Source organism: Pongo abelii, chromosome 17, assembly GCF_028885655.2.
Source record: "Pongo abelii isolate AG06213 chromosome 17, NHGRI_mPonAbe1-v2.0_pri, whole genome shotgun sequence".
In the NCBI taxonomy this organism is placed as follows: Eukaryota; Metazoa; Chordata; class Mammalia; order Primates; family Hominidae; genus Pongo; species Pongo abelii.
The window spans coordinates 23,086,233-23,100,770 of NC_072002.2; the positions used below are offsets into that span (position 1 = coordinate 23,086,233).

At 40.7% G+C, this 14,538-nt stretch overlaps 1 protein-coding gene across 12 annotated transcripts in view; it reads right to left on the reverse strand.

The window, feature by feature from the left end:
- Window positions 1-14,538, reverse strand: part of PIEZO2 (piezo type mechanosensitive ion channel component 2) — a 474,768-nt gene that overhangs the window by 178,569 nt on the left and 281,661 nt on the right. For all 12 annotated transcript variants that reach the window (XM_024235892.3, XM_063716831.1, XM_054538165.2 and 9 more), the window contains exons 6-7: window positions 7,795-8,005; window positions 6,164-6,377 (exon numbers count right to left, since the gene is read on the reverse strand). In XM_024235892.3, coding sequence (XP_024091660.3) covers window positions 6,164-6,377; window positions 7,795-8,005 — 425 coding nt within the window. The remainder of the gene's footprint in view (window positions 1-6,163; window positions 6,378-7,794; window positions 8,006-14,538) is intronic.

Consider the following 14,538-nt stretch of genomic DNA (forward strand, 5'->3'; position numbering starts at 1 on the left):
ACAGGGTTTTGCCATGTTGGCCATGCTGGTCTCAAACTCCTGCTCTCAGGTGATCCACCTGCCTTGGCCTCCCAAAGTGTTGAGATTACAGGCTTGGGCCACTGCACTTGGCCCCTCTCCCAATCCAGAATTTCTTTAGGTATCTTCTTCACAAGGACGCAGGCCATGATGTGCGGCCAAACTATTAAAATTGGCTTTTAACTGAAATCACCACCGAGAAGAGAAAACTCAAGTTTATCACGCACAGGTGTGTTTTAAAGACTCTCAGAAGCCACACATTCCCAGTAGTGAAACAGGAATTGAGTTCTCCCATCCCCGGCTCCAGCGCTTTGCTCAGGGCACCATCTGCATTGTTAATGTAGGATGCCTACAGGACAGAAGCCGCCCAAGGATCCCTGAACCATAAACGGGGCCAGCCCTAGAGGTAGGAAACGCGTGAGGATATGCACACCTCGAACTGGGGGAAACTGAACATCAGCCCCATAACATTAATTCTTCCATTGTTGCTTCCTGTCTTGCAAAATGTAAAGTGTTTGCTGTCTACTGAAATTCCCTATGAAAATACAAAACCTTTGGAAGAAATTACTTTGCATAGCTGAGGCAAATTTTGTTTAGTTCACCGTTTTTCTTCGAGAGACCTGCCAGACTAACAGCTGCCATAGGGCTCTATTCTTTTAAACAGACTGTTTTGAATGGTATATTACTCATCTTACATTTAGTTATGTGGATTCACTTTGAAGCTTTCTTCTGCTGGATCAACTTCTGAGTGTGGTCACTGAGTTTTGCAGTTATTGTTATAATAGACTACAGCACTTCAGATTTGGGAAGAATAATCTCAATTTCAGACCCAGTATCTTAACCTCTCCTAAGTACACCTATCTCTGTCACATAATAAGTCCTACATTTTGTTTTGGAAAATACGCTCATGCCACACCTGTGTGCATAAGTGGAAGGGAATCACTAATTCTCACCCTCCCCTGGATAAAAGTAATGCAAAAACTCAACCACATGTGTGGATGAAACTGGAAGGAAGCACGTGATTTTTTGGGACCATGGGGTGAAAAGAAGGGATTACCCCAGAGAAAATATGAAACCCCAGCCCTGTGCCACACATCAGCATGGAATTTCAGTTTATACCATATGCATGGGGAGGGCATCGCAAACCAGTAAGTTAGTTAACATTATGTTGGCCTAGGACCCGGACACCTGTGCATCCTCCAGCAGAAGCAAGCACCCCACAGCCCTGCAAAGGCTCTTTCACAGCTGCGAGAATGTGGGGTTGCAACTTGCTCATCATTAAGTTTTGTTTAGATTTAGAAGTAACGTGGGCACTTGTTACAGCCTTATTCATGAGAACAAAAATGAGAAATCATCTACGTGGTTAAAACTCAGGGGTTGACTAAATTATAATACAGCTACACAATCACTTTGCACTCAATGAAAATTACATTTTAGAACATTTTAGAACATAGGAAAACGCACAACTTGCATAAATACAGCAAATTATAAAATAGTATGTGCAATATGATTCAAAATTTGTTTGTAAAAAGTACCTACAGATATAAGAAAGATTCTGAAAAAAATTTGGCTGAAAGGCAATAGTATTTATTTCTGGGAATAAGGATTACATTTTCAAGTGTTTTTTCTTATTATTTTACTTTTCCAAATGACCAAAAAACATGTGTTTAGTATAACAGTGTGACAAAAAATATCAATTCAATGTTTCTAAAAATAAGGTTAATTCTCACCAGAGAGCACATTTGAAAGCTTTTTTACCAGAAGATAAAAATTGCTTGGACTGTTTTAAGGGCAGCTTTATCTATCCAGGAAGCGAGACAGAAGGGCTGGAGTCTCCATGGTTATGAAATTTGTGATAAACAGCCACCCATGGTGATTTTCTTTATTTCTATGTTTGTTTCCTTCTTTCTCTTTTTCTTTCTTTTTCTTTTCTTTTTTCTTTTTTCCTTTTTCTTTTTTTTTTTTTTTTTGCCAGTCTGCAGTTTGTTTTCTTCCAACTCAGAGTTTGGGGTTAATAACAATACACTGAAATTATGCCCTAGGATAAAGCTATGGTTTAAATATGCTAATTTCCATGCTTTAAAGGAATAAAACGTAATGTCCTGTTATCGGCAAGTTAATGGGGAGGAAATCTGCAACAAGGAAGTTTACATACTGCATTGTTTAGCTCACATTTGCTATTCCCTGATAAGCAACTTAACTTCCAATGACTTACTCTATGAGATTATAATAACAGACCTTTTAAACTGTTAAGGGGATGATGTACCGAAATGTCTGTAGTAAATTATAATTTTACTTTTATGACAATTCAAATGAAGAGCAAATATGATGTTATTACACTATTAGAACTGTTATTATCTTTACCATAAGATGATCAATTATGGCCCCTGGGCCAAGTGTAGTTCAGTACTTGTTTTGCTGCCATGTATGAGCTAATAATGATTTTTACATTTTTAAATGGTTGGGGAAAAATTAAAAAAAAAAGACATTTCATTAAATGTAAAAGGAATATGAAATGCAAATTTGTGTTTGTAGTTTTACTGAAACACAGCCACGATCATTTTACATCGTGCCCAGCTGACTTCACATTATAATGACTTCTTCAAAGAACTGTGACAAAGAGCATATGGTTCTCAAAGCCTTAACTATTTACTAAGCTTTACGGAGAAAGTTTGCCTGATCTAGCATTTTCGAGGTGGTTCTGAATATTCTTTGTATTTTCTACCCTCAGCCGCTAGATGGCATAAAAGATCCTTAAGCCAGTAGAAAGAATAAACCAAAAACCAAAACACTTCTGCCCTACAGAGGATATTTACATTTTCAACTAAGTCATCCTCTAAAAGCCAGTTCTTTCAGCAGTACAAAACTTTTTGCTATATGTGTTCAACAAACCAAAAATTAAATGTTTAAAGGAAACTAAAAAAGCATTAATTTAGTCTAGAAATAATGTCTGCACTGAAATTTAGCTTTTATTCACTTCTGCCTGGAGTAAATATTATGTGAATATGCACTATTAAAGAGGCTCCCCAGTTTTACTGTGTCTATACAAAATTCTTCTCTTATTAGACTGAATTTCACTTCTCCAGTTGCCAGGCTAATACAATCAACTGAGCCAACTGGATTTAGAATAAGATGGGAATGTGTGTGTGTGGGTGTGTGCGTGTGTGTGGATGCGTGTGTCCAGCACCAACTTTTACTTATTTTAACTAATTTAAGTGATCTTAAAGGATTTGACTGAATAGCTCTCTCTAGCGCGTGCCCTCTCTCTCTCTCTTTTTGTTAGCACTGTACAGACACAGTCAGCCACAACTAGTTTTACCATGGCCAAATTTTATACATAAATCAATCAAAGCAAGGCCACTGGGCCCTCTCACACATTCTGTCTTTATAATTTACGATCACATTAAAACCACACTATGATCTCTTGAAAGGATGCAAACCTGTATTGCTGGTATGGTAATAATATTCATGTTCTTTTAAATTGCAGGTTCCTCATTTCTCAGCAAGAAGACAAAAAGCACTGCATTACCACCCAGAGGCACAGCAGAGAGATTTCTGGCACGGTCTTCACCTACCATTCACACCCTCTTCTACTGTTACAGTAGGTAAGTGGTCAGGCATGAGTGGGGCAGGAGAAGGCACCCGCCACCCACCAACCGGGAAAGTCAGGAGTCCATAAGGTGATGGTCAGGAGGTTTTTACACTGTTTCTCTAAAATAGTAATTGGTTGCAGCTGGGGGCTGGGGAAGGCAGTCTCCCAATATACAGAAAAAAAAAAAAAAAACTGGTGATCAACAGTTTCCCGATAAGACTTCAGGAGTTGGGTGAGTGGGCTCAAGCAGTAAGAGGTAAAATGGCGGAGTTTAACTGGTACATGACCTTATAGGAGCATTCGGTGAAGGAAGAGCACTTCAAGTGAGCATGCGCACAACTCCGGTAAACAGACTGTACATGCAGCCCCTCCCAAGGGCTGGCAGGCCACTGCGCATGCAGACAGCCCACCCACAGGGAAGAATCGGCAAAAGGGACCCAAGACCCCGGAATCAAGCCAGTGTATAAAACCCCAGTCAAAGGTCAAACCGTGCACTTGATCTCTCAAGTCCCCTGCTTAGCCCACTTCCAAGTGTACTTCACTTCCTTTCATTCCTGCTCTAAAGCTTTTTAATACATTGTCACTCATTCCTGCTCGAAAACTTGCCTCAGTCTCTCCTGCCTTATGCACCTCAGTCGAATTCATTTTTCTAAGGAAGCAAAAATTGAAATTGCAGCAGATCCACGGGAATTCACTGTCAGTAACATACTTTGGTTCTGCGAGACTCAGATATGTTTCACTGCTAACATTAGCATTTCTGTTCCCTTTCTTTTTTCTGGAACTGTCAATTATGAACCTTTCCTTATACAAAGGAAAGTTCAAATAGGACAATGGATAACCCTATACTTATCACCTAGTTTAAATAATTTGATTTGTCTTCTCTCTGTTAACTATTCCTATGTATGTATGTATCTATCTATCAATCTATTATGCTGGTTGTTAAGCCATTTTTAAGTTGCAAACATCACGGCACATCTCTGAATAACTCACCACGTATCTCCTAAAATAATGGCATTCTTCTGTCTATCCACAAAACCATCATACACCTAAGAAATCAGCAATAATTCTATAGTATCAATGAATATCCAGTGAACATTGAAATTTCTCTGATTTAACCCCAAAAAAGTTTTAAGAATTTGTTGTTGAACCAGGATCTGATCTACAGCTGTGCTTCACACAGGTTTAAGTATCTACTGTTCTCCTCTGAACTGGACAGTTACTGCCTCCACTCTCTATGCAGACCCCTTTTCCATGCTGATTTTTTTTTTTTAAAGACCCATTCATTTGCCTTGCAGAATCCACGTTTTGAATTCTTTTGATTGTTTTTCTTGTGGAGCTATTTAAACTGTTTCCTAGCCTTTATGTTTTCTGTAAATGGGAGGTTAGGTCAAAAGTCTTAACAATATGATGCTGTATAGCTCATCTGTTGCATCACACTGAGAGGTGTGAAATGTTAAGCTATCTCATTTTCGATAATGTTGACTTCAATCAATTCCTCAAGATATTGATCACACCTTTGTAAAGATGTTATTTTTTTTCTTTGCAATTAGCAAGCACCAACAAGGTTCTACTTTGTCATTGTACAACCACCACAACTTTTTTGGAATTATTTCAATTATGGACATAATAGAACATATCATTAAGGATTGATGAATGGTAATTCTCTAATTCTATTATTCCTTTTCCTATCATTATCTAACATCATCCTGCATGGAGGAATTTTCTCTCATTCACTGAGAATGACTTATTAAAAGTCAAAGTAAATGCTAGATTCTTTACCTTTAATTCTCATTTTCATAGTAAGGATTTGGTGTAATTCTCATCTCCAATCGAAGCAAAGTATTTGATGTTTCTCCCTTTCTCTCTCACACCAGAGACTTACGTATTTTCTTATTTACTTATTTATTTGTTTGTTTGTTTGTTTGTTTTGAGACAGGGTCCCACTCTGTCACCCAGGTGGGAGTGCAGCGGTGTGATCATGGCTCACTGTAGTCTTGACCTCCCAGGCTCAGGTGACTCTCCCATTTCAGCCTCCTGAGTAGCTGGGACCACAGGTGTGCACCCTCATGCCCAGCGAATTTTTCTGTAGAATGGGGTTTCACCATGTTGCCCAGGCTGGGAGTTTTATTTTTAAGGTTTTACAATTAGTTAATGTTTCTGATGCTCAATTTGTTCTCGTATATCAGGCCCATGAGACGCCTTTGTAGCTGGATGCTGTGGCACATCCTTACTGTTCTTCAGTGTAAAATGTTCTTCTTGATCTTCTTCCCCAGCTGAGACTCTGTGTCTGTTTTATTCCTACACATGACAGCTCCCTGTCCTCCTGCATCCCGGCAGCATCTCCATGTGAGGAGACCACTGTCTTCCTTCCAGACTGCGTCATCCAATACAATGAAAGTGCTAGACTGCTTCACCCACCCCCACAAAATCTTTGCTTAACACAGCAATTGCCTGCCATCAAGAATAACCCCTGTAAATTCACAATGCCAAACCAAGGTCCCAAAGGCGTAGGGGGACGACCTCTCCTGGAAATGCCATAAGGATTTCTCTTACCTTGCATAGTAGTCATTGGGTGGAACTGCCTCTTGAAAGAATTGGAACTGGTATAAATAAAGTCCAATCAAATGTCCAGCAGTGAAAATAGCCAGCAGGACACAGAGACAGCTGAACAGCAATGGGTCGAACGTCCGGCACCAGGACCACCAGGTGCACAGACCCAAAAATACAAAAAAATACACAGACGATGTCAAAGACGGCAACATCATGCCTAAGGAAAAGAAACATAATCACAAAGTCAGGTAGAACTGGAAATTCACTTATCATTCAGTGAATGTGACTATTTGAAATTACGTGATTTTCCTTCAAGTGTTTTTAGGTTTTTAAAAATAGTAATTTTTAAAAATCATATGTGATTTATATAATAAAAATTAATGCTAGATTTATTGTGAAAAATTCACATATGAAATGATAACTATAAATACAAAGATATACCAGATGATTAAAAAAATTCCACCTGTGGCGTCTGAACTAAGTAAATGTCTACTTTTCATACCAGTAGCATCTGCATATTTACTTGCCTGTTTCCATCTTTCTACTTCTCCCACATTTTCAAGAATTCATGTATCTGTATGTCTGTTCCAACCTTTCCTGACACCATTTTCTTTATAATTTACTACTTTTTTTTTTAGTAGTTAACTAGTACATCCTGGCCAATTAAACTCTCACTGTGCCGTGCTTATTTTATTTTATTTTATTTTACTTTTTGTAGAGATGGGGTTTTGCCAAGTTGCCCAGGTTGGCCTTGAACTCCTGGGCTCAAGTGATCCTCCCTCCTTGGCCTTCCGAAGGGCTCGGATTACAGGCATGAGCCACTGCTCCTGGCCAATAACTCCTTTAAAAGTGTTTTTAAGAAATCGTAAATAAAGCCATCACCTTAAGGCAAAAGGAGTCTGTTTTATTGGGCATTTTGAAAGGACTCCTCATTAAAATGTTGTGGTTTATTTCTTGAGAAATTCTACTGTCTTTTCCCCCATTTTCCCCCCTATTAAAAACAGCTAAGTTGCCGCATCTTTGCAGTTTGCTTGAGTCTGCTCTAATGCGCCTCCTGTAGCTCCAGGGCAGTGGTGAGCGGTGGAATGGAAGGAGGGAAAATATCAAGATAACACTATTATGGAATAAGTGGTCCAAGGCCAAACTTTAAAGGAAGTGAGCGTCTGTGCTGGAAGATTACAATCTAACTTAGGAAGAAAAATAGTCTATCCTGGAGAGTTATATTAAGGTGACTATGGACTCATGTAAGCAGACAGACCTCCAGAACCCACAATATGGCTTGTGATGGGTACATGCACAGTGTTAATTGCAGCAGGTCACCATTCCAAAGCTGTAAGGAAGAGGACTGTTGTTATTCTAATCTAAACCTAGAAAATGGAGTCGCTTAGCATATATAGAAAAAGATTATTTTGCAGAGGTTAACAGAAACCATCTAAAAACATCAAAACTAGAACTAACCAGGAAAAATTATTTTGTGTGGTTTGTACATGTGGCCAGTTTTACAAGAGCTACAGTTACGATTTTCGTGTGGTGGAACAGACTGTTTCCTTCATTTCTTCTTCAACCATTTCTCTCATTCACCAAAGCACTGCTTGTGCCTTTTGCTACGTGCAGCCGGTGTGGGAGACACTCACCAGAGGAGCCCAGTAAGATGGTAACAACGACTTTCCCAGCAGTGGTGATCATGTTGCCAATGAACTCCTTGAGCTTAGAGGCCACAGAGGCAAGCCTGCGGAACATTTTTAACTTCGTGCTTTCTTCCAACTCGCCTTCAACACCATCTCCTCCATTGAAATCCTCTTCATAGATCAGTGCCTCTTCTGAATCAATTTTTTCTCCTCCAGCCTAAATAAATGACAAACAGGAAACACTCAAGTCCAGGAGCCTGCCTATCCAGCCAGCAGATTATAGAGCTTCTAATTCATGGGTCACTCAATGCGGTGAATTTCACAGGTCAGGAAAAAAAGGAAGACAACCAATTCATTCCCCTCAGGTCTCTGATAATCCCTGTATAAGCCCAAGTAACTCTGATCTTTCTTGAAGAAGTAAACATAAATGGAAACATCACAATTATAGGGTCCCTAATAACATGTCATATTCCTTATTTGTGCTTTATTTTTTTATAGGCAAAGAAGAAACTGTCTGAAACATCTATTAACAAGTTTAGTTTAGATCAATCTGGGTTTGGGTCTTCAAATTTACAGAGTTGGCCACCAAGGTGACAGGAAGTTTGATAAAACTATCCACGGCTTTGACTGAAAGGGTGAGTCCAATCGATGCTTAGGAAATTCTGTTTTTTTTTTCTAAGTTTATCTTTGTTCACTATTTCCATATTTCCCGACTGTGGAAGGATGAGTGGTCTCGGGCTTCTCTTGGCTAAATATAGAGCTGCTTCCTATCTCATCCTTTTAGAGAATGATACTCTGGTTCAAGCCTGGGCAGCTCAGCACCTAAGTGCTTTAAGCAGAGATTTAGGGAGTAAACACGTGAACCAGAACATATGCATATTTCCATGTATTATTTTAAACTGGGTATGCTAAGGCATTTTTGCTTGTTCATTTTGCGTTTAAAGAATAAATGGGAAAAAATTTTTGGCTAATTAGAATATTTCCCTAGAAGGGTTATGACTTTTTCTTTTTTCTTTCTTTCTTTTTTTTTTAAGAAATCATAAATAAGGGGCTGGGTGCGGTGGCTGACTCCTGTAATCCCAGCACTTTGGGAGGCTGAGGCGGCCGGATCAAGAGGTCAAGAGATCAAGACCATCTTGGCCAACATGGTGAAACCCCGTCTCCACTAAAAATACAAAAAATTAGCTGAGCGTGGTGACACACGCCTGTAGTCCTAGCTACTCAGGAGGCTAAGGCAGGAGAAAATCGCTTGAACCTGGGAGGCGGAGGTTGCAGTGAGCCGAGATTGCACCACTGCACACCAGCCTGGTGAAAGAGCGAGACTTCATCTCAAAAAAAAAAAAGAAAAGAAGAAAATAAATCATAAATAAAGCCATCACCTTAAGGCAAAAGGAGTCTGTTTGAGATGCATGAAACTTTGTGTGCATTTTTCCCTAGGCCGACAGACTTCGTATCTTTAGTCTCACAAAGCTAAGAAGAATTGTTAAGCCCAGTTCAGGCATCTATTTAAGACTTAAAGGGTAGGGTCTGGCCTCTCCATGTTCCCATTTTTAATGGTTCTTTTTTGATATATTTAGTTCAGATATTTACATAATACTCACTGATGGTGTCTGACCTCTTACTACGACCAAGTTCACAGGAGGAAGGCAGGGACTAGGAGGGCCAGTGCCAAGTTCTAGTTAAGCGTAAAGCGGCCTTCAGGACTCAGAGGCATTTTGTGTGCCCAGGAGGGTGCACACAATGGGTGACTGGAGTTGACTATTGATGAGGCAAGGCTACAGGATGCACCCAGCCAGCCTTCCACCCACCTACACACACACACAGGGATTTAATCCTGGGCCACTTCAAATTGACTTCTACTGTATTTCATCATTACATATTTGTATATTTTTTTCTGAAGCAAGAGGAAATCATCACGCTCAATCAATAAGATTTTTCTACCCATACAGGGCCTAGTGTGTCCTAACATATATAGGAAGAGATACAGCAATAAACACGTAAACAAGTAAAATATTAACCAGCTAAATATCTCATGGTAATGAATGCCACCTTCAGGGAGGTCGAATAGGGTGATGTGATAGTGATAAACTGGGTGGCTGTTTCCGATTCAGAGGTCAAGGAAAGCTTCTCTGAGGAGGTGACATTTAAGCTAAGATCTGAATGTTACAAAGTTACCAGCCCTGTGAAAGTCCTGGCAAAGTGCATTCCAGGTGGAGGAAAGAGCTGGTCCAAGGCTTGGTGGCATGTGCAGAAAGAGGATAAGTGTCCCCAGGCCCGTGGCCACTTCCACTCCCCTAGAGAACAATTCCCATCTCATTCTCAGAGGATGACCTTGCTTTCTACTGCTCCCAGAGAGGAGCTGCCAGCTCCAGCCAGTACATCAGACCACCCACCTGCAGCTGGCCTGCCATGCACGCACTCTGCCCTCCTCCTGTAACAAGACAAGCTGCATGTGCTCCAGCCATGATGACTGCATCCCATCTGCTCAGGACACCAGGGAGAGAACAGCCCAGCCATCCTGGCTCTCTCTCCTGCATCACATGTTTTCTTTCTGCTGGATCACCCTTGTTAACAGGCAAGGGCACCTTGCTGTCTCACCTTAAAGAAACACACCCTTTCAACCCACATTTGTCTCTTAAGGTGAAACACTCCAGAAGAGTGGGCTGGACTCACCACTCCATTTATAGTAAAAATGCTTCCATACCTAATTTCTCTTGAACCTACTTGAATCAGACTTTGATCTTCAACCACTCCGTCTAATGAGAGGCACACATGATTTGCTTTGCCACATAACTCTAGTTGCTCCTGGGGCGGAGCAGAGGGAGGCCGCAGCAGGGAGGTGGTGGCTGTGCTGGAGGAGAGAGGAGGGAGTGGTGGGGCTGAAGGGAAGATCCTGTCTTTGGAGTCTGTTTTGGAGGTCAGATTAGTAGGAGCAGCTAGAAAGTTTAAAGTGGGGAGGAAGGATAGATGATAATCAGGGTGGCTCCTCTATTTTTGTCTAGGGAGGACAGACAGGAGGGAGGAAGATTGGAGACAGAGAGTCCACATTTCTGTTTTGAAAATTCAGTTCTGAGACCCCATTCAGGAATTCTTCTTGGAGGTATCCAGTAGGCAGCTATTATGGGAGTCTGGAGTGTTGGAGAGGGGCAGGAGCTGAAGAGGGCTTTTTGGAATTCGCCAGCATATGATGGTTTAAAGGTCAGTAACCTGATGAGGTTACCTGGAGAGAATACAGAGATGGCCCTCCTCGAGGTGCTGCTGCCCCTAAGACCACTCTGCCTTTCCAGATCTACGCCATCTCCTTGCCTGTCAGCATTCCTTGCAAGAAATGACTAGCAGAATCCATAATCCACAAGCTCTCTTTGCCTCTTTGCTGTGGGACAGGTTGTTCCCACCCCTTAGGATGCCTTCTCCAGCTCCTAAGGCCTGGATCCCACGGCAGCTCTTCCATTCAGCTTACTCCATCTCCCCACAAAGAAATCCACCCACCAGAGCTATCGCCAGGACACCCACACCATTGTCAACACACAAATGACCTGCTCATCAGGCATCTGTTGCTTCTTTCCCCATCACAACAGGTGAGCAACACATTTAAAATCTCCCTCTAGGAAGGAAGTTTGGCCAAAACCTTTAGTCACTGCACTTGAAAAAGAAGCAAAAGAAAGAACACAGCAAGGGCCGCCTGGGTCACAGTCAGAAACACACTTGTGACTTTCATAATAAATGCGTTCTTATTCAATTATAGAATTGCTACGGATGTAGATTAAATCAAATAGAAATCTCTGATCAAGATGTCTTTGTGAGGTTATACAAATGCATTTCCCTGACCTGTCTTAGGAAGGCTTGGGCCTTTGTGATTTTTATAAACATACCACTGTACTTTAGGGTTTTCAGCATTTTTATACAGAAATCCCTGGGGCTGTCGGTTGGAAATACTTTTTAAATTTGCCAAGCTGAGAGCCAAGAGTGAGACGGGTTAGACTGTGAGCCCCTACTGTCCTGGTAGGTCAGGGCCAGAACTGCCATTAGTCACGTCAGGCTGGCTTATTAACAGGCAGGCTTTTTCCCCCTAAGTGATTCGTCTGCTGAAGTATAAACACAGAATCTCTGAAAGAGCATGGACTCACTCTCGCATGTTTACTAACAGGCAGTCTTGCTTGCTGGAGCTGTAAGCTGTCCCTGCAGTGGAACAAAATTTCAGTCTGGCCTTGACGCTAAGGAGGAGGAAAGGCTGTAAATAAAGATTTAACTTCCCTGGTTCCTGAGTCATCTTAGAAACCGAAGACAAAATAAACTCTTTACAGTTTAAAAAGTCAAATAAATGATTACACAGATTATTGACCATGTCAAAATCTAAAACTTATTTAAAGACATTTAAGTCCTTTATCTCGCCTCTTTAAAAGTTTATGATTTCAACAGGAAATCTTGTTATTTGCAACAACATGCATAAATCTGAAGAAGAATATGCTAATTGAAATAAGCCAGGCACAGAAAGACAAATACGGCATGATCTCACTTATACGTGGAATCTAAAGAAGTTGCACTGATAGAAGTAGAGAGTAGAGGGGTAGTTACCAGAGGCTGGGGAAGGAGGCCAGGGACCTGGAAAGGGCAGATGCTGATCAAGGGGTACAAAATTTCACTTAGACATGAAGAATGATTTTGGGGGACCTATTGCACTGCATGGTGACTGTAGTTTTTAATGTATGTTTCAAAATAGTTGGCGGGGCACAGTGGTTCATGCCTATAATCCCAGCACCTTGGGAAGCCGAGGTGGGTGGATCACCTGAGGTCAGGAGATGGAGACCTGCCTGGACAACATGGTGAAACCTTGTCTCTACTAAAACTACAAAAATTAGCTGGGCATGGTGGTACATGTCTGTAATCACAGCTACTCAGGAGGCTGAGGCAGGAGAACCGCTGGAACCCACAAGGCGGAGGTCGCAGTGAGCCGAGATCACACCACTGCATTCCAGCCTAGGCGACAGAGTGAGACTCAATCTCAAAAGAAAAAAAAATAAATAAAATAATAAAAAATAAAAAAGTTAAGAGAGGATGTTAATGTCCTCAATACAAATAAATAATAAGTATTTGAGATGATGAATATGCTAATTAGCCTGATTTGCTCATTCCACAATGTACACATGTTTGAAAATACCACATTATACCCCATAAATATATACAATTGTTATTAGTCAGTTAAAAATAAAATAAAAATAATAGAATACTGGAAAACATAAACAGATAAAAGTCGCTGATTTCAACATTTGATAACATGTATTAGTGTAGGATCTCTCATTTCACATAAGGAAGCTCTAGGTGCTATGGAATCAACTTTACACAAGGCCAGCCTGTTCTCTGTTAGGGCCCTGAATGAGGGCCTAAACACAAAGCTCTCATCCCACAATGAGACAGGATCTAAACCTTTGCGTCTCTGCATCTCATCCCACAACACCCTCTCACCCTACAGCCGTACTGGTTCCATTAAGCCGTGGCATCCACCATGATTTCCACTCAATTTTGGACAAAGAAGACACAATAAATCACTTTTGATAGGACCCAAACATCCATGTTTCATTACTCCCAAGCACTGTAAAAATCCAACTGGGTTGGAATAAATCCTAAGGATCACCTGGGGACCTTTAAGAGGGCAGATGACCAGGCTCAAACTCAAACTTACTAAATCAGAAATTATGGGAATGAATTCCAGGAAGCTGTATGATTAAAGTACTCTTTGGGGTGACCTGAAGCAGCCCCTTCAGAATTCAAGCCCTGGCTGACATTGGCAACCACTGATCAATGAATTCTCCATAGGGGTTCAGCTGAATAGGCACAATTTGAAAATATATTTTTTAAATCATATCCTAGCAGACTCCCTTATTTGGAAAATAGATTGAAATAAATTATCTCTGGAACCTCCTTTAGGTTTCAGTTGAGCTTTGGACCTCAGAGAAGAGCTTTTCGTGCAGCTGAATCCATTTTTTTCTCTTCTTCGTGGTTAAAACCAAGCTTTTAAAAACATTTCTATAGAAGTGTATCAAAGTCACGTATAATTAGCCAAAAGATCTGGGAGGCAAAAGGAGCATTTTTCTACAGTGTCATCAGTTGTTTATTCATTGTTTATTATTAAAAGTTAACAATTTGTCTTAACAGAATGGGTTCATCTCAATCCAAGAGCCAGAGGAAGGAAAAGACAAGTGTTGTGACTCACTGCAGAATACGAATTTCATCCCCAGGGTTCCCTTGTGAAAGGAAGAAGTGAGAGAAAAAAAGATAGATGTGTTTGAATGCTATTGTGTACCTTATGCAAGCCTAACGTGATAGCATTTAATGGATAAAGCAAATATTTTATTCTGTTGCTGGATTGGTTTTGGGAAGATTATTTTTCCAAACTCATAAGATCAGCTTAAGCAGTCCCTATTTCATTTGGAAAAGTGAGTGTATAGATGTTGCTTTCAACCACCATCTACAAAGCAATGAAAGTTTAATAAAGGACAGGGAAGGACAAACTGAATCAGCTGACAGTGGCCAGTTAGACCAATGCCTAAAGGATCTGTGGAGCTTCGAGAAAACTAATCCAATTCCTACCACACATACTCCCCTACCCCCAGGATCCTGACTTCATAGGTCTAGGAACTATTCTGACCCTGCACTTGAACTTTTTTAAAACTTCCCAGGTTAATTCACCTGCTTAGAATTGCAATAGTCTTTACGAATCATCTGAACATCATTTGAAAGGGAAATGAACAA